This window comes from Lepidochelys olivacea (assembly GCF_965140295.1).
Source record: "Lepidochelys olivacea isolate rLepOli2 genome assembly, chromosome: 3".
Classification (NCBI taxonomy): domain Eukaryota; kingdom Metazoa; phylum Chordata; order Testudines; family Cheloniidae; genus Lepidochelys; species Lepidochelys olivacea.
The window spans coordinates 46,189,972-46,211,193 of NC_140413.1; the positions used below are offsets into that span (position 1 = coordinate 46,189,972).

General features: G+C 43.2%; 1 protein-coding gene across 2 annotated transcripts in view; it reads right to left on the reverse strand.

Annotated features, from left to right (window-relative positions):
- The window catches only part of GCLC (glutamate-cysteine ligase catalytic subunit), a 57,028-nt gene extending 43,035 nt beyond the window's left edge, over window positions 1-13,993 (reverse strand). Inside the window, exon 1 of one of the 2 annotated variants that reach the window (XM_084622380.1) lies at window positions 13,706-13,993. In XM_084622380.1, coding sequence (XP_084478506.1) covers window positions 13,706-13,855 — 150 coding nt within the window. In that variant the 5' untranslated portion in view covers window positions 13,856-13,993. The remainder of the gene's footprint in view (window positions 1-13,705) is intronic. The other variant, XM_084622379.1, reaches the window with a different exon arrangement.
- Between the last annotated feature and the right edge of the window lie 7,229 nt (window positions 13,994-21,222).

Below are 21,222 nucleotides of genomic sequence, written 5' to 3' on the forward strand. Positions count from 1 at the left end.
GGCATTTAACTGCAATGTAGACATATCCTCTGAGATTAAGTGAAGAGGGAGCAAAATGACACTGGAAGAAGAGCATGAGTAGCTTTTCCACCTTTAGTTATTCAAACTCCATAGCGTAAGAACAGAAGATTTTACTGGCATAAGACAGACTGTATCTATGCTTATGAGAGTCCAGAGGAGCACTATTTTTGTAGAAAGAAAGAATGAGGAGTACTTATGGCACCTTAGACACTAACCAAATTTATCTGAGCACAAGCTTTCGTGGGCTAAAGCCCACTTCATCAGATGCATGCAGTGGAAAATACAGTGGGAAGATAGACACATAATGAAAAAATACTGGGGGGTTACCATACCAACTCTTAACGAGACCAACCAACTAAGGTGTGCTATTATCAGCAGGAGAAAAAAAAAAACTTTTGTGGTGATAATCAGGATGGCTCATTTCCAACAGTTGACAAGAAGGTGCGAGTAACAGGAGGGGAAAGATTAGCATGAGGAAATAGTTTTTAGGTAGTGTAATGACTCATCCACTCCCAGTCTTTATTCAAGCCTAATTTAATGGTGTCCAGTTTGCAGATTAATTCCAGTTCTGCTGTTTCTCATTGGAGTCTTTTTTTTACTTTTTGTTGTTGAATAATTGTGACTTTTAGGTCTGTAATTGAGTGTGCAGGGAGGTTGAAGTGTTCTCCGACTGGTTTTTGAATGTTATAATTCTTGATGTCTGATTTGTGTCCATTTATTCTTTTGCATAGAGATTGTCCGGTTTGGCCAATGCACATGGCAAAGGGGCATTGCTGGCACATGATAGCATATATCACATTGGTAGATGTGCAGGTGAACAAGCCTCTGATAGTATGGCTGATGTGATTAGGTCCTACGATGGTGTCCCTTGAATAGATATGTGGACCGAGTTGGCAACAGGCTTTGTTGCAAGGACAGGTTCCTGGGTTAGTGTTTTGTTGTGTGGTTGCTGGTGAGTATTTGCTTCAGGTTGGGGGGCTGTCTGTTAGCGAGGACTGGCCTGTCTCCCAAGATCTGTGAGAGTGATGGGTCGTCCTTCAGGACAGGTTGTAGATCTTTGATGATGCGCTGGAGTGGTTTTAGCTGGGGGCTGAAGGTGACAGCTAGTGGTGTTCTGTTACTTTCTTTGTTGGGCCTGTCCTGCAGTAGGTGACTTCTGGGTACTCTTCTGGCTCTGTCCATCTGTTTCTTCACTTCAGCAGGTGAGTATTGTAGTTGTAAGAATGCTTTAGAGAGATCTTGTAGGTGTTTGTCTTTGTCTGAAGGGTTGGAGCAAATGCGGTTGTATCTTAGAGCTTGGCTGGAGCAAATGCGGTTGTATCTTAGAGCTTGGCTGTAGACAATGGATTGTGTGGTGTGGTCTGGATGAAAGCTGGAGGCATGTAGCAAGTATAGTGGTCAGTAGGTTTCCGGTATGGGGGGTGTTTATGTGACCATTGCTTATTAGCGCTGTAGTGTCCAGGAACTCTTGTGTGGACTGATCCAGGCTGAGATTGATAGTGGGATGGAAATTGAACATCCTACTATAGAATTGCTCACGTCTACTGGGTCAGAGCAATACTGGGACTCAAATTTTTAAAGCAGTGTTCCTATGCATACCCAAAGATGCATAGGTTTGGCCTAATGGAATAAAAACTTGTAGTTCAGTAAAAAACTTATATTAATTCCCTGGTTTTATTCATTTAAATTAATATGAACTTCTATATGCCAAGTACTGAACCCAAAGAAAAAATGCACAACAAAGGTTTAATACAGACCCCACTTTAGGTTCAGAAATAAAAGATGAGATAGAAAATATGTTGGTATTTTAGTTCTTTGAGTTTATGCCACTGCAGACAGAATTCAAGCGGCAATGCGAGTGGTGGGAGGACAGCTCATGTTTTAGATAACAAAAACAGACTAAGCAGTAAGCGTTTGCTTGTCCCTCTCCCTCTAGTTACATTAGGACAGGATATTTTGATCTTTTGCACGTGGTGTTACATGACTAGAGGATGAAGCACATACCACGAACCAGGAAGCAGGGTTATTGAAATCTAACCCCAGAGATTATAGTCATTTGTATACAGCTAAAGAAAAAAATGTGGAACACTGAACAACAAAGAACTCCTTTCTTTGACCACTGTACCACATAACACAGAGGGGTGTAATACTGTAAAAAGAGAACATAGATTTATATTGTAAATGTGACTAACATCAAATATTCGATGATCAAAGCTACTATTAAAGTCTCTGAGCAGGGCTTGAAAAATCCATTGACCAATTGGTGAGAGAACCTACAACAATTTCTGACAAATTTTAGCTCTCATTGAAAAAACGTTCTAGCCTTTATGGGTTGCAAAAATAACCTTCCAGAAGTGAACCATTATAAACCAATTCCCTGCTGAAGCTCTTATCTGTGACAAGCAGTAGCACTAAGAAATTAACAAAACTCTTATCAATTTAACTGATATCATTCACAACCAGGTGGACAGCAGTGAAAAACTCAGGAATAATAGTTTTTTAAAGCAGCAACATAAAATCAGGAGCAAAAGCAAGCACAGGGAAGAACCCAAAATAGAAAGGACAAGAAAAGGGTAGAGTAATAGAACCCCTCCCCTCTCCTCGCAGCTAAGAGACTCTGGATGGGAAAAGAGATAGGAAGCCCTTTCTCTCTTCCAGTACTTGGGTGGATACCAGGGTGAAGGGAGGGGAGAGAAGCAGAGATCAATTTTATCATATGCCTCCTAACCAGAGGAGGATATGAAGGACTGAATCCCCTTCCACCCCTCAAGTAGGATTCAAGAGTGGCACCTTCTCCTCACGTGGTAGTGGAGGGCTGGGCTTCTCACCAGGGCATTGCCATGGACTTCACCAGTGTCCCCAGCTCAATTCTTGTCTTTCATATCTTCCTCAACCTAACAGGTCAAGTCTTTTGTATATTAGGTGTCTAGTAAATATTTCAAATCTGGCCTTTCTGCCAGTTTAGAGCTCAGGAGGTAAACTGTACCAGCTTGAAACACTGCAGTAGTACTGACTATGCAGAAATACAGCAGAGGTCAGCAACCCCAAAGTTTCACGTTTACAGTGGCAAGATCTGATATTTCCATTTGAAGTATTCCTTCTATGGTGCTATAGTGTCTTACAAAAATTATATCTATATCTACAAAGACAGAGTACCACCCCCAAACAGCTCACAGTCTAAGGCATATCTACACTGCCACATGTCAGCAAAACTTATGGCGCTCAGGAGGGTGAAAACACTCCCCCCCAAGCAACATAAGTTTCACCAGCATAAGCGTAGTAGTCAGAGCTCTCTTGCGTTGAGATAGAGCAGCTACATGAGATCTTTTACAGCGGCATAGCTGTATTGGTAGAGCTGTGATGCTGTAAGTGTACTGTAGACAAAGACAAGACCCACAGAGGAAATGAAGGGGAGGGTGGAGGCAAAGGCTAGGTGATCACAGGGACATTGGAGAGGTTAATATGTACTATTTACACATCTTGAGGGTTGAGGCTTTTTAAAAAAAAAAAAATGTAAAATATTTAGCTTAAGCTCTCTTCTGAGGTGGGTTTTGAGAAGGATACTAAAAGACAGTAAGGAGGTGATATGCCTGAAGGCATATGGGCATCGAAACACCACAAGGCAAGCAAGTTAGTAGCCTTGTCTATATTAAGATTTAAGGTGTAACACTAGCATGCATTATCTAACACATTTTTAAAATCTAGTGTAGACCCTAAGCTTTTCAAAGTGTCAGCTAACATGTGTTAACACCTTTAAATCCTGGCTTAGAAAAGGCCACCATGATCAATACAGCAGATGCAGTCATACAAACGTTAGGGACATGCTAAATCTTCTGTTTGTATCGGAATAATACTATTGTCCTACTTTTTGTATTTAGTCAAATTGTGCTCTGAGAAAAAGCATGAACAAGCAGTCATGTAGCAACTAATCTAATCATTTATGAGTGCTGCTTTTCTCATGTGGCACACAGGCAAGTAGCGATTAAGACAGCTACCATTCAAGCACCATTCAAATACAGCCACCATTCAAATGCAGCCAGTCATGCTGTATTTGGCTGGGGGCCAAAGCTGTGCAGTTTTTCATGAAGGAGAAGAGTTTAAAAAAATACAGCCTGTTTTCCGAATTTTAATGTCTGGAAGGATAATTTGCAGGGGCTTAAAAGAACTGACATGACCCAACATTTAAATTTTGTAAAAACAAGCTTTTACAAAACTTAAAGACCAATACAAGTATTTCTACAAACTTAAGATGCCAAGGAATTGATTTAAAATAGCATTCTTCTGCAGCTTATGAAACCAATGTATGGTAGCAATAAGTAGAACCTGAGAATGAAAGTCCGTTCATTCATCACCATTCTCCATGTTTGGAGAAATACACATAAAGTAAACAAAGAGCATAAACAGTGATGAACATATTGCCTTTTTAAAATGCTCACTCCTAATAGCATTAGTAACATAGGTAAAAAAAGATGCATTTTAGGTGACTGTGTCAATTTGTATCTTCACCTAGCTGAAGTTTTCAAGATTTACATATAGATAACTAGCAACATAGGCAATGCTATAACCAGATCAGACAGCAGTTCATGTATTCAACTATTCGGTTTTTGACAACGGCTAGTACCCGATACGTCAGAGGAAAGTTAAAGACAATCTGCAGGGGACCATTATGGAATAACCTACTCACATGGTTAGGTTTTTTTCCTATCCCCCTCATAGGTTGGCTAGTGACCCGAAGCACGAGGCTCTCTTACTTTTTAAAACCTTACTTTTGTAATTCTGGCTATACTTGTCATTCATTAAAGCATTAAAGACTTTTTTCAATTCTGTTAAATTCTTGGCCTCAAAGATATTATGCAACAATGGGTTGCACAGGATAACTGTATTGTACAAATAAAAATAAAATAAATAAAAATACGTTTGCAGCTCTTCAATTTCAATGACTTATTCTTGGAAGATGAGAAGGTTAAATATTCAATTTACTTTCTCTGCATATCATGTCCTTTTGGGGGGAGGGGTTTGGTCTCCTCTCTAAACTCTTTTCAACTTCTCTTCTTATGGAAGATTTTCCTTTATTCATTTTTACTGTCAAGTCTCCAAAACTCTTTTCTCTTTTTTTTTGAAACAAACAGAAACAGAACTCCGCATTCCAAATGAGTGTAGCACAGATTTATATAACAGTATTATAATTTTTCAGCCATATTCTCCATCCATTTCTTGTGGAGTCTAACACTATTCACTTTTTTGGGGGACCACCACCCAGATTCTTTTTACCTCAGCTGCTTCAGTTAATTTACAACTATTCAAAAACCATGGGGGCAATAATACAACTGTCAAAGACCCATCAGCTTCACTCTGTGACGGCTGCTGCTGGGAACAGCTTTAAACAGCTCCTGAGGACTGGCACAGGATCTAGCTCTGGAAAGCCCCATAAAAGATGGGAGAAAGTTAAAATTACTAGAGTCTTATTACCATCCATGCAATGAGTATGTCTCTCTTCCATATTTGTCAGACAACTACTAGCCAGAGATAACATCCCTGTGTAGATTCCAGGAACTACATTTTAGTAAAGAAACCAGCTTGCCCTTCCCTTTCACAGCACATGGGAAGGAGTGCTTGGCTTCTTGCCCGGGTGTTGCTCTTGGCAATGGGGCCACTCATTTTAGTTCTCTGGTTTAGCATAAGACCATAAGAACAGCCATACTGAGTCAAACCAATGGTCCACCTAAGCCCAGTATCCTGTATTCCAGCAGTGACCTATACCAGGTGCTTCAGAGGGAATGAGCAGAACAGGTAATCATCAAGTGATCCACTCCATCTTGCCCATTCCAAGCTTCTGGCGAACAGATGCTGAGGACACTTCACAGCATGGTTTTGCATCCCTGCCCATCCTGGCTAATAGCCATGAACTTATGTAGTTCTTTTTTGAAACCGGTTATAGTCTTGGCCTTCACAACATCCTCTGGCAAAGAGTTCCACAGTTTGACTGTGCGTTGTGTGAAAAAATAATTCCTTTTGTTTGTTTTAAACTGGCTGCCTATTAATTTCATTTGGCTACCCCTAGTTCTTGTGTTATGAGTAAACAACACTTCCCTATTTACTTTCTCCACCCGCCATGATTTTATAGACCCCTATCATATCCCCTTTTAGTCATCTCTTTTCCAAGCTAAAAAGTCCCAGCATTCTCTCTCCTCATATGGAAGCTGATCCATACCCCTAATCATTTTTGTTGCCCTTTTCCCAAAACATATATTTAAGATGGGGCAACTACATCTGCACCACAGTATTCAAGATGTGGGTGTTGCATGGATTTATATAGAGGCAATATTATATTTTCTATCTATCCCTTTCTTAATGATTCCAGACATTGTTAGCTTTTTTGACTGCAGCTGCACATTGGGTGGATGTTTTCAGAGAACCAACCACAATGGCTCCAAGCTCTCTTTCTTGAGTGGTAACAGCTAATCTAGACTCCATTTTATATGTATATGTTCTCCAATGTGCATTACTTTGCATGTATCAACACTGAATTTATTCTACCATTTTGGTGCCCAGTCTCCCAGTTTTGTGAGAATCCTTTGTAACTCTTCGCAGTCTGCTTTGGACTTAACTCTCGAGTAGTTTTATATCATCTGCAAAATTTTGGCACCACACTGTTCACCCTTTTTTCCAGCATATTTATAAATGATCTGAACAGTACTGCTTCCGGTACAGATCTGTAGGGAACATCACTATTTACCTCTCTCCATTCTGAAAATTGACCATTTATTCCTACCCTTTGTTTCCTATCTTTTAACTAGTTACCAATCCATTAGAGGACCTTCTCTCTTATCCCATGGCAGCTTACTCTGCTTAAGAGCCATAGGTGAGGGACCTTGTCAAAGGCTTTCTGAAAATCTAAGTGTACTATACCTACTTGATCACCCTGTGACACTGCACCACATTCTTCAGTGATATTATATATATATCTATGCCAAAGTGCTGCCGAAGGCTCGGAGCGACTGAAGGAACTGGTTCTTCAGCTTCTGGCAGCGTGTGTGCGTGTAAAAAATAGGATTATGGCATAAATATGATGCATTTTATGCAAGATGGGTCATGTGAGAGGTCAGGATTTGTTGAATATATTTGCATGCATGTATCATTTTTGAATCTGAAGTTATGAATATTCACTATGTATCTGTATTTCAAATGTACTTACACCTGGGTAACACCTGCTAGATAATCAGTCTATATAGTTGGTGGGGAAGAGCCTATTCAGGGCAATGGGCCATTAGGAAAAAAAACAATAGGCCTTAGGAGAAGCTTATCTCCCACCTAGCGAGCCTTCCTGCGAATGCTCCGAACAGCCTATAAATAATGGCTGCTATGACTCTACACGGACATGTGACCAGGCTACATGATTCTTGACTCCATCTTGAGATGTCAGTATTTTTCCACAGATTAGTCTGGGAACCACGCTTTAGAATAAAGGTTCTTGCCCTATACAAGAGCTATATAAAGTAGGGAGTGACATCAGCTGTGGTTCTTCACTCCCCACACAGGAAGACTCCTGGAAACACCTGAGGAACAGAGACTGAACTGGGGGAGGTGCTGAGCCCAGGCTAAAGGGATTTCTAGCCTATGAATGAAACACCTGGGGATTCCAAGCTATAAAGCAAGTGCAGCTTGCCACTTAAGAATCTGCAGCCTGCTTGTATCATCTCTTAGGATGAGAATCTGCTAATTCATATCCAATCTATTTAGTATATTAATCTTAGTTTGCATTTTTTTATTTATTTGCTAGGTAATCTGCTTTCATCTGTTTGCTATCACTTAAAAGCTCTTTTTTATAGTTAATAAACTTGTTTTGGCTTTATCTAAACCAGTGAGTTAGAGTGAAGTGAATGGGAATCATAGCTCAATGGGCAAAGGCTGTTGCATATTCCTCTCCATATTGAGGGAAGGGGCAAACTTTATCAGCTTACACTGTACAGTTCTCTGTGCAGGACAAGACAGCATAATTTTGGGTTTATACTCCAAAGGGGATGCATGCCTAGGGAGCTGGGAGCCACCTTAGTTGTAGCCTTCCTATGCAGGGGCTGGTCAGAGAGCCTGCATGTGATTGCAGCTGGGTATGTCCTTACCTGTATGGTAAAAGTGCAGGCTGGAGGGCGTTGCAGCTTGTCACAGCAGTGCTATCTGAGAGGGAGCTCAGGCTAGTGGGTCAGGGAGCTCAGTATTATCCCAGTTCCAGGTGGCACCCCGGGGGCATCCATCATAGCCCCTTTTCCACATGCTTGTTAAGCCCCTCAAAGAATTCTAGTAGATTGGTGAGGCATGATTTCCCTTTACAAAAACCATGTTGACTCTTCCCCAATAAATCATTTTCATCTATGTGTCTGATAGACATAGATGAAGCTGACAGAACAATTTAGAGAAAAAGAAAGGGTTAAGATGATGAAATACAAGGGGTCAGGAAGAAACAAGGTGTACAACAAAACCAAGAGAGCGCGCACTTTTTTTATAGCTTAAAAAGAGGTGACTGATAACATTAAAATTAAATAAAATGCACAAAGAATAGACAACTGTTTTATTATTCATCTAAATTTTAAGGAGCGTGGTGGCAGATTCTTCAGTGTGGCTAATATACTTAGCTGCCAGGCAAGTTTCAAGCTGTCCAAATTCATACGTCTTTTCTTTAAAATGAAAATGACCCTGTGAAAATTGAATTCACTCATTGTATTCTATGCCTAAAAACTCACAGTGACATTATTTGTATCCAATAGAAGGGTCATAGTGGTCTAATTTCAGAAAACAAGCAAGGACAGAATAGAAATCGCAAGCCGGATTATCAAGTCATTCACATTTTTGCACATAAAAATCATCATTTCTTTCTGCAGCTTTCATTTTGACCAAAAATGTTACCCCCTTTGCAACTTTTACACACACACACACACACACACACACACGCGCATCTCCTTCCTGTTCTGGTGCTGCTGTTTAGTCCCTTTCCACATCTCTCTTCTAGTCACTTTTGCTCACACCATTCACTCCAGGTCTGGCATGGCACAAGGTCTGAAAAATAATCAATCATCTTGTTCTGTCTTGCAGCAAAGTGGACTGCAGAGACAAACAAATGAAATATGTGCAGTAGTGTTTCACTTTGTATACCCAAGCGCATGCACAGCACAAAGCAATGGAACGGAGCCGAGTGGCCAAGAGGCCAGCCATTTCATTCTTCAGAATCCAACATAGGCTGCAAAGTTAAACTTCTTATGTCTGCTTTGAGTTGCAGACAGAAAGATGGACTGGAACAGAATGGGAAACAGGTAAAGCACCAGCATATAGATAACTTCTCAGGAGGGTAACTGTGGAGAAGCCAGAATATGGTCTACCTTACCTCTCTGCAGCATAGGTCTTTATATCGCAAGTATCTGCCAACCCGCACTACAGTGAATCATTAATTTGACTGTAAATAAGGAAAGAAGTTAAAAGAAAAGGTGAATGATGCCCTCTCCTTTTTATAAGAACTTTATTTTGTAATCTTAAAGAGACTTTTAATAAGATTTTCTAAACAGGAAGTTGTATTTGTTGTTATTGTTGTACGTCTGTCGTTGCGGATGTGGGGCTTCAGTTGTTGGAGTAGTGGGTTTTTTTGGAGAGAAACAGGTCAGAAGAGAGGGAAGCAGCCCGGCAAAGACATGACAGAGTATCACCTGAGCCTCTCCCAAGCCTGTAAGCAAGATGGTAGATTAGTAGCTCAAGAGATCACAGAGCCAATGCTTTGATCTTTCAAACTTGCTACTGAAAGGTGGGCAGGAACATTGTGGAATTACACTGGGAGGGATCAGAAGCTGTGTTAGTCTGTATCAACAAAAAGAACATGGAGTACCGTAGAGACTAACAAATTTATTTGAGCATACGCTTTCGTGGGCTAAAACCCACTTCATCGGATGCATGCAGTGGAAAATACAGTAGGAAGATATATATACATACAGAGAACATGAAAAAATGGGTGTTGCCATGCCCACTATAATGAGAGTGATCCATTAAGGTGAGCTATTATCAGCAGGAGAAAAAAACCTTTTGTAGTGATAATCCGGATGGCCCATTTCCAACAGTTGACAAGAAGGAGAGAGTAACAGTAGAGGGGAGGGAAATAAGCATGGGGAAATTGTGTAATGAGCCAAAGAAAAAAAACTATTTCCACCTGAAAGCACTTGCAGCCCCAACTGAAGTCAGGGGAGCCATTGGTCCTCAACACCTTTGTAAGCCAAAGGCATAGTGTGCTACAGGTATGCTATGTTAGAGGATTATAATTACAATGTTCTAGAATGGACAAGACATTGGACAGCTCTACAACCCCAGGCTACAGGTTCTCTCTGCATTCACAAGCAAACACAGTGAATCCACTTTGTGAAAAGGAATTCTGGAGATGAAGGGGGAAGGCATCTTTTAAATATTTCTATCTGTCTGTGGACAAGAACAGGGAGGATCTGCAGGTAAGGAGCTCACTGTTTATCTTCCTCAGTGTTCCAGACACAGAGCTGGGCAGGCAAGCATATCTTTGATAGTATTCCTTTAAAAAAAAAAAAAAAAAACCAAAAAACCAGAAATAAAGCTATTACCCAACTGTATCCCAGAACTGTATTTTAGAACATCAGTTTTATTACAGTGACTGTATCACTACAGTTAAGTGAGCTGTCATCTCCATTATTAATTCCTATCTTTAAGGGTTTATAGCCAAGTCAATAAAAAAAATTTTCAAGCTATAATTTGATATACAAGGTCCAAGTCCACAGCACTTTTTTCTGTCAAGTTTAAAACAGGGTTAATTCTTCTGAGTTCAACATAGATGCCACAATGCTTTCCACAATCCTTCTGGCTATTTGATCAGAGAAATCTAAAAGTCAAGTTTCTTTTTCAACTAGTCAGTTTCTAATACAAATGAACCTTTTTACAAGTGGAAGAAAAATATGGAAGCAAAATAAGTTACTGTTCTGCACGTGCACAAACCATAAGTTCAAACCACAAATTTCACCAACCAATGTTTGACAGATTCCAATACCGTGTTGAGCCCTTAAGACCCACTGAAATAACAGCTTACAATATGTCAAGATAGACCTATCTTAACATACACTGATACTACTCTGACAAGTAAAACAGAAGGTGTCAGTGCAATGCATTATGTAGCAACAGTAAACAAACAGCAGCAATGAAATAATGAATGATCTTTTCTGATTGAGTTGAGAACTCCTGCTTGCTCTATAAAAATTGTTTAAAGGAGCTGCAGGTATTAACCTGCTCTCTGAAAGGCACACCATAATACAGTACACATCTGTATCGCTACATCTGGGGAAACCGGTCAGTACAACTAGAAAGAGGGAAAGTTTGTTGCCTGTAATTCTGCTTCCCTGAAGGCCTACAGGCTTCTCAAGCCTGCATTTTAACTCTTTAGCATGAGATTGGTACAACTCCCCTAGATCTTAAGATTTTGACCCTTGAGAACATCAGCAGCCAAGAAGAGGGCAAGCCATTCCTGCTACTGAACATCATCCATTGCCCCTGCCAAATATAAAAGTTGCCTTCTGATAGCTCCAGTCAGTTCTTTTGCATGGGAAAGGAAACTGCCAGAAAGAAAAGCTAATTTAAGACTAAAACAAGAGAAGAATAAAAAAAAAAAAAGATGTAACAGAAAACCTAAAAAAAATTAACTTTCATACTAAGGCTACAGGAGTTCTGCTCTGACGCTCCTTAATCCCGAGATTGCTCATGGACAGACTGTCCACAATAGTGCTCTGGCCTGGAAAGAGATTTGGTAGTTTACGTCTGGTCAGAGAAAGAACATTAAGAAGGGTTACAGCCAAGAGTGGAGAGAAGAAGAGACCTAGGGCTTGCCTACACTGGCAACGTTAAAGCGCTGGTGCACTGTCTACACTGGCGCTTTACAGCGCTGAAACGTGCAGCGCTCAGGGGGGTGTTTTTTCACACCCTGAGCGAGAAAGTTGCAGCGCTGTAAAGTGCCAGTATAGACAAGCCCCTACATTCCCTCAGCGGAGAGGGCAGTCTCTTTGCCCAGCTACCTTCAAGGGGCTCAAGACCTCGCTCCCACACTTGCAGAGCTTCCCAAACAGGAGACACAATCAAAAGCCTTCCTGGATTGTTTACATAAAACATGGTGGCCCAAGAGTGCACTTGCCCCATGACCACCTTTTCGGATATCAGGTCTCTGACAACTGCCAGTGTGTACAGGGCTGCCCTAATCTCCAGAGCATTTATAATCCGTTAAAGACTAAATTCTTTCATAATGGAGCCCCTCCCAGGTTGGATATACCTGTGGTTACTGTGCTTTGGAAGAGAAGTGTTTGAAAACCTATTCTTAATTGCAAATTGGATCTCTCTGGTTTGATAATGATCTAGGAACAGAGCTTGAGGTGCAATGCAAGAGCCCCTTGTCTATCTTGTTTCCTACTGGGATCTCCAGGTCTCCTGATGTTACCTCATAAGGAGATGTACTACTCGATAGCTCTAGATAACAAGACCGAACATTTGTATTAGGGTTCAAGCTGTGACCTGCTAGCTCTTCCTTATCGTTTTTGACAGAACGATGATGTCCTAGATCCCATTGTGGGGGAGGGAAGCCTTGAATTAAATTAGTCTGTGCAGAGGATAGAAATTTCTCAAAGGGTGGTCCAAGGCTGTGGAACGAACAACTCCAGGAACTGAAAACTATCACAAACCTCACCACCTTCCACTCCAAGTACTAGGAGCACTTCTTTGAATTTATAAATACATAGCAACAGGTGTATTTAAACAAAAAACTACCAAAACACACCATGGCACATGAGAGGGGATGAGAGAATAAACATCACCTTGCTTAATGAATGACTGGAAGATGCTCAGATACTATGAGCATGAATGTGGTTTAAGGAGTTAAGACCCAAAAGGAGAATCCTGAACAGACGGTCTCCAGGAACCTAACATTGAAGATAATCTGCTGTGGCTCACGAAAGGTTACGCTCAAATAAATTTGTTAGTCTCTAAGGTGCCACAAGTCCTCCTTTTCTCCCGACACTGACTCCAGCCCCCTCTTACAATTTTCCACTCCTGACAGTTAAGTCAGGAGCTTAATATGAATCGCCCTTCTCTGTAGTTTGGTTTTTGAGACTCGGTTTTTTTTAAAGCAGGAAGGGCTTGCGCTCAAAAAGCAAAACAATTTAAAATCAAAATTAAAAAAAAAGCAACCCTCTGCCGTTGCTGTGAGGTCGCAGCGCCCCGGGTATCACAAGCCTAGAGATGCCACAGGAAAGCGTTTAAGCATCGCTCGGGGGCCGGAGCGCGCTCTGCGGGGGGGGAGGCTGTTCAAACACCGACGGAGAGTTACCGCCCCCACGCCCCGATCCCCCCCCGCACGGCTCCACACCCGGGGCTCGAACTCCGAGCCGCCCCCCGGGGAGCGAAGCGCCCCCCCCCCCCCCGAAGCGGGCAGCCGCACCAAAGGCGCCGGGCGTGCGGCGACCGCGGGGCTGGAGGCACCAGGGGCAGCCGCCTGGTCCCCCGCCCGCCGGGCCCAAACCCGCCCTGCCCCCAGGGGGCGAGCGCGAGCCGCCCCCCGGCCGGCGCCCCCACGCCGCAGGGCTCTCGGGAGGGAAGCGGAGAGGCAGAGCCCGCGGCCGCCCGGCACCTGCCTGCCGCCCGCCCCGCTCACCTCGTCCCCCCATTTGAGCACGTCCTTGTGGCGCTCGGCCACGGCGCGGTAGATGTGCAGGAACTGGAGGACGCCGTGCCGGCGCACGTGCTCCGCGTGCAGCTGCGTCTCCTCCCAGCTCAGCGGGGAGCCTTGCGACAGCAGCCCCATGCCGAAGCCGCCGCCGCCGCCGCCGGGCCCGGGCTCTCGGCGCGGCAGGTGCCCCCGGCGAGGCGGACGCGGCTAGGGCGCTGGGACGCAGTGCGCGGAAGCGGCGGCAGGAGCCTGTGTCCCGGCGTAGCACGTGACGGGGGCTGGCGGCGGCCCGCGTCAGGCCGTGACTCAGCACTTTCCGCCGGGCCCGCCCCGCGCCCCGCGCCCCGCCCCTGGGCCGCCCGTCACCCCGCGGGGAGGGCCCGGCCGGGCCTCGGCAGAAGCCTAGCGCCCCCGGGCTGAGGAGGTGGGAGGTTACTTCGGGCGGGAGCCACGCCCCGATTCCCGCTCCAGGCTGGAGGCGGAGCCCTGCCGGCCGGCAACTTCCTGCGCCCGCGGCCGGGGCGGCCTTGCAGGTGCGGGACGCCCTCGCCAGGTAAAGGGCGGCTCTGAAATCCACCTGCGGTGACTTGAGCGGGGGGGGTTCCGAAGTATCGCCCCCGCCTTTCCCTCAGAAAAATGGGTTTCTTAAGCCTCCCAGACTGTACCAGCGTTTTGGGGGTGCGCACACCATGGCTCCGGTCGCCACCCCCCCACTGATCGTAGTCACTTGCCAGTGATCCCAGGTAGCGGATGGCCCCCAGAAGCTCTCTGGAGCAGGAATATTTAAAATAATATTAGATTCCCCGGGCTAGCACGTGCTAAAGGATCAGGGGTGAAATGGATTACAGCGCTGATACTCAGTGGTTCAGGAGCCGAATTAGGGATCATTACCCAAAAGAGCCACAGTAGCCTGAATTCATTGTTTCATTTACTCTGTGGTCCTACTCCCAGTTAAACAGTATGATGGGAAATATTTAGTTTGTTTATACATAACATTCTCAGCAGAAATACTTTAAGAACTTTGTACAAACTGGTAACTTAATTGGTTAATAACAGTCAAAGCTTCCTGTTTGGTTAATAGCTTAGATTGGTTAATAATTAAATCAGTGGTTTAATATGTGCTGTATAAGACCTCCAGCAGATACACTGACAAGCCGCCACTTGCAGCTCATGAGCCTCAGTCCCAATATCTTTGGAGTACAGTGTGTATGTGCAAAAGAGACAGTGAAAAATGTTTCCAGGCAGCTTTCATGTGGCCTGGATGGCACAAAGGGACATGTGCCATTAAACATCAGGTCCAGCTGCACTGTCTTTTTAATCCCTACCTACTCTTGCCTGACAGCTGGATGGTGTGTAGGTATAGTGCTACAATCCACCTCTGTTTGGCATTTTTTAATTATTTTAAATAATTAATCTGAGTGAAGCACGTAATTCAGAAGGAACTCAAACTATTTATGGAGAAATAAGAATTTACACTTATGAATGTGTGTCCCATCTTTGCATGTTATTTGGTTTTACAGTCATTCTTTGCTTCACATTGTTTACAAGGGAGTCCACAGTAGTACAGCTAATGTAGAGAGCTTCATTACTGTTTATATTATGTGTCTGCTTACAGTAGCAAATAGTGAAGTACGTTACCTCAGCATAGCTAGTCAAGATCAACCCCAGCTGAAGGTTATAATGATAACCTTAGCTAGCATCACCAAGCTAAAAACTACCTGGCCTGGATCTCCAAAGGGACTTAAGTATTGCAGTGCCTAACTTTTAGGGACATAGAAAAATCACAGAAATGCCACTGAAATCCTCAAAACCTGAATTAGGTACGTAGTTCCTAATTCAGGTTTTGTGGATTTCAGTGGCATTCCTGTGATTGCCTTATACAATGAAGGGGGAGAGAGGCACCTAAGAATACAGGCCATAACAGCCAGCAGAGTAGGACAGAGGTTCTCGCCCTTTTTCTTTCTGAGCCCCCCGCCATGCTATAAAAGCCAACCTGTGCCACACTAACTAGTTTTCTGCATATAAAAGCCAGGGCCGGCATTGGGGGTAGTAAGCAGGGCAATTGCCCAGGCCCCCATGCTTCAGGGGCTCCCATTAAGCTACATTGCTCAGGCTTTGGCTTCAGCCCTGTGTGGCAGGGCTCAGAGTCCTGGGCTTCAGACCCTTGTGGTGGGGCTTTGGCTTTTGGCTTTCTACCCTGCTTGGTACCCCCCTGAAACCTGCTCATGGCCCCACAGGGGGCCCTAGATGCCTGTTTAAGAACAGCTGGGCTAGGAGCTGTATAAATTGGCCAGTGAAGATGCTGAGGAGGGTGTGTGCTAAGCCCCAACCCTCTCACAGAGATGCTCAAAGATGGGCTGCACGCAGGCACCTGTAACTGCTTGTGATCCACAACTGGGAACTCCTCTCCTGGAGTCAGGTAGTTTAGGCACCTAAGTCCTTTCTTGTAAGAATGAATTAGGCATCTGCCTCTCTTCACACCAAACAGCTGGAGGAGTAGGTGATGCTTGCCTCCCTCCACACAAAATGGCCACTAGAGAAGATGGTGCCCACCTTAACCTTTTAGGCCAATGGTTCAAGCATTCACCTGGGATGTGAGGAACAGCTTCAACAGGAAAGACTGAGAAAGTTCTACACCAGACTATCCCATAGTTCTGTAGTTAGAGCCTGCTTCTTAGAGGTGAGGGGGCACCCTGTTCAAAACCTTTCTCCCCTGCTGCCTGAGGTGAGCGGAATTGATGCTTGGGTTTCTCACATCCTAGGTTATTGTACTAACTACGGGACTAAAATGTATAAAGGAGACCCTACTGTGACATTATTGCTGTGAACTGTGACCGTATAGATCATTGTTGCAACGAAGGTCCTATAGTTGCATCAAACCTTGTAAAAAGGAGATCAAGTAAGGTGCCTATAGAAAGCATAATCATAACCAGCAAATTACAACCTGTCTGTATGTGTGTATTGTTTTTGTATTTGAAGTTATGAATATTGGCTATGTACTTGTATCTCAATGTGTTTGATTCTAAGTAGCCTCAATGAAGCATTTGATCAGCTTCTTCAGAAAGGACTATTTTCAGTCAAGAAACACTTAACTGACAATGGACTTTGGGAGACGCCAATCCACATCTGAGCTTTTCTGGGAACGTTCAAACTAACATGTAAACAATGGTGTCAGCTTGCAAAAAAGCTGAACCATTCATGGACATGTGACTAGCCCAGGTGGCAACAAACTCCATCTTGTTGTCGTGACTTTGCACAGAAGAACAAAGGGGTTTCCGCCCACAAGAGAGAATATAAAAGGCCCTGGAAGCCCCTCCATTTTGTCTTCAGCTGCCTTAAGAGATGGCCTGTCCACTCTGAAGAGATGCCTGAAAGAAACTGGAACAAAGGACAGTAACTACGCGGATATGAGTGATTGCTGGACCCAGACTAGGAAGGAGTCCAGTCTGTAAAAGAAGCTTAGTGGAACATCTCTGGGGTTGAGATGTCATCTGTAATCAGTTTCTTAATGTATTAGGCTTAGACTTGTGTGTTTTGTTTTATTTTGCTTGGTAACTTACTTTGTTCTTTCTATTATTACTTGGAACCACTTATCCTACTTTTTATACTTTATAAAATCACTTTTTGCTTCTTAATTAACTTAGAGTAAGTAAGTAATACTTGGGGGAGCAAACGGAGAGATATGCATAGCTATCAGTGTTAAAGAGAGCAGACAATTTACGAGTGTACCCTGTATAAGCTTTATACAGAGTGAAACAGATTTATTTGGGGTTTGGATCCCATTGGGAGCTGGGTATTTGGGTGCTAGAGACAGGAGCACTTTCTAAGCTGTTTTCAGTTAAGTCTGCAGTTTTGGGGGCACGGGCCAGACCCTGGGTCTATGTTGCAGCAGATTAGCATATCTGGCTCAACAAGACTGGGTTCTGGAGGCCCAAATTGGCAGAGAAAATGGGCTCAGAGGTCATCTCAGCACATCAGGTGACAGTCCCAAGGTAACCCATCACACCTACCCCAACCAGATTTTGAATGGAATACAAACTAGTAGGTGGTCTCTGAGCACATAAGTTAGGTAGATGAACTACTATCTTCTTGCAGTTCATAGATCACCAGGGGGCGTAGGCATGAGGTATGCGTCCCTTGATTGGGGCAGCAGTGCTCATGTTCAGAGGCAGAAACTTAGGTGCCTAGGGAACTCTTCCTGAAAAATTTCGGCACTAAGTGAGTTTAGGTGTCTACAGGGTTAGGTGGCAGACAAGCAGGAGTTTTGTGGATCACAGTGGAGCCTAAAACTTGGGGATAGGCACTTGAATACCTTACTGCGGTGTTTAGATGTTGCTTGTAATTTTTAGAATTGGGAGCACTGGCTGCTGGGAGTCTGAAAGGACAGGAAACAGGAAGGGTGGGGGGGAGTTGAGGAGGCTGAGTGAGAGCTACCGAGGGTGCAGCAGCAGCTTGGTAAAGAGGTTTCCACTTTGAAAATAAAGTCCTGTTGAAGCTTGTTAGTACCTTGCCTGGTTGATACAGCACTTACTGGATCTGAGCTCCTGTGCCTTGACTCCACTACAATTTTACAGTGAGACAGCTAACTACCTCACGATAAAAACACACACTTTTTACCAGTGAAGATATAGCCTCTGTAATCCACACTTCCGTCTTTTCCTCTGATGCTGCTCATTTTAGGACAAAGTAGAGAGCAAGCGCATGAATATTTAATATTTTAAAACTCAGATATTTTCCTGAATAGTTGTGAAACTAAACAACTACCAATGTGTGCTACTACATGAGACAGCAAATAAAACAGACTATATCTACTTATTTTATCAGGGTTTCATAGCAACACCCATCATCGTAGTACCTCAGTGCAGTTTTGCCAGCTCACAATTTCTCATGGTATTTGGTGTTTTTCTTAATGCTCCAAATCCTGGGAACATGTGAATATATCACAATCTTTTTTTTTTTTTAAGTTTCTAATCCTTATCATTGCAGAGTAAAATTTGAAAAAGTGCCCATAGTGTACCTGAAAGGCTCAGAAAGCACAAGGCAAATACACAGTAAAATCCCCTATGGTGTTTGGTGGGTATCGGAGACTTTTCCTTTTATTTTAGATTAAATGTGCTGGAAATAAAGGAAATTATTTAAGGTAAAATATTCTTGTGTTTTAAAATAATATACAATTTCTATCTGATGCACAATTTAACACTTCTGCATGGAATGGTGTTAGACGTGGGATGTCTTATTTACTTCAATGCCCACAGTTCCCTAGACGGAAGAGGCAACCCAAATACTGTCAAAACACTTCCATTTGTAGCCCACAGACACCCGACCAAAAACGGTTGCTTTTAACTACTATTATGCTAAGCATAAAGGTATTTTATGTCTGTATCACTTTTGCCAGTTATGAGGGGAAACTTCTTGGTTTTCCATTATAAATAATGTACCAGTTCTCAAGTTGACCTACTACCAGTAGTGTAAAGCATACATACTATACGTGCAGATGAGTGGTAAATGTATTCAGACAGTACAAAGATCACTATGGTATAAAAGCTGAGAGAGACAGATTTTGAAAATGAAATCTTGAATCCCAGGAGAAAAAATAACATTAATGATCAGTTATTAATAGCACTTTGCATTTAAAAACAAATCTTGTCTGCTCAGGAATGCTGTTCTTAGTGATGTGTGTATGGTGGAAATACATATATGCTTATAATCAATCAAACATAGCAACACAGTAAAAGGAGCAGAGATCATATAAAATATGCCACATTTCAGTTTTCTTCTGACTGTATGAGTGTGCAAAATAAGGTTACTGGACCTTTTTTCTAAACTAAAGAAAAGGTGGGTTTTTTCCTCCGCTCTCATACTCAGAACTAACTGAACTGTTTTTCTTCAGACTTCCAATAAGAACAACAAAGAAATCACCTTCAGGTAGAGATCAAGCAGGGAAAATTTAAGCCTAAAAGATAATTTGAGAAAGTTATGAGCAACTGAAAATAGAGCATGATAACAGAAACCATTACATAACTTTAATTATAGTGATTACTGCTGGTTTTGCTATAATGTGTTTTATCTTGACAATGTTCTTTTATCTGACAACTTAATTCACATCAGTAAAAAAATAAAAATTATAAACTTGTGCCAAACAGGCTGTTAAATAGCATGTTTAAATGTATTATTTAATTTGGATTATCTAGAGCCTATTCAAGGCTCTAGGTACCTCAGATCATGTGTAACCCTTCTGCCAGGTGGTGCCAACAGCAACCAGGGCCTGGTTCAATATCTAGGTGTTCCTTTCCATCAATACAACACAGAACCGACTCGAGCCCCCACCCAGTAACTTGGGAAAATTACACACTATCTCCTGGCACCTCTGAGAGGCAACACTTTCCCACTTGCAAGCACAGAGTCTGAGTGTAGAAAAGAAACTTTTAATAAAAGGAGGGAAGTAACTTGGAGTTAATTTGGGAAAACACCGCAAACAGAGGTTATAAACATAAACCATGACTAAAAGACCCACCCCCAAGTAGATTGGGCAGTGCCCTTTCCCCCTCAGATTCTTAAGTCCAGCAATCCAAAAGTCCCTTTCGCTGCACCCCACTCACAGTTGCTGTCCTTGGTCAGTGCAGACCCAGAGTTCAGAGGTGTATGTGCAGCGTTCACCTCCCACTCTGGGTGGAGGTTAAAGAGGTATCTTACTTGCTCCTCTGGCTGTTCACTGCGTCCCTCCACCAGCTGCCCTGATGGCTGCTCATCACGCCTCTCTGCCACTACCCTGCTGGCCACTCATCCTCTCTGCCACTACCCTGCTGGCCACTCATCGTGTCTCTTCACTGCCACCCTGCTGATGACTCATTCACCAGCTGACTGTCAGTCACCTTCTGCCTCTCTGCTGTGACCTCCGCACATCAGTCTCAATGATTTTCAGTTCTTTTTCAGGCTGGGCAGAAACACTGCCCCATCTCAAATAATTTCAGTTCTCAGTGATTTTTAGCTCTTAGGCAGGGTAGAAACACAGTACTACCACAACTCATGTCAGCTCTGATAGAGCAATTAAAATAACAAAAGAGGTCCATAATAAAACTTATTTAGCACTACTCTTTGAACAGTGGGGAAGAATAAGTTAAGCCAATCTAGAGAGGATCCTTGTGGGGAGGGTTGTGCAGCTTCCTGAGCAAGACTCCTATCTCTCCTCTGTTCTTATTTTCATAAGGCTCTGACATTTGAGCCCTTGCTTAGCGAGGTTGTTTCAGCTGAGGGTGCACCTCCTCATTTGGGACAGCTTAAGCACAGTCCGGCTTTCCTGTATTCCTACAATAATTACAACATTGGTAACCATATTTCACTACCCCTGCATTCAGTACTAAGATCATTTGTACCCTATACCAGCCAAAAGTTGATCCTTTGACATAGCTGTAAATGATGACTATGTAAACAGAGCAGGAGCAAACTATTTACATAAACACACCCATAGTCTCTTCCCCTCCCAGCTAGCTGTCATTCAGACC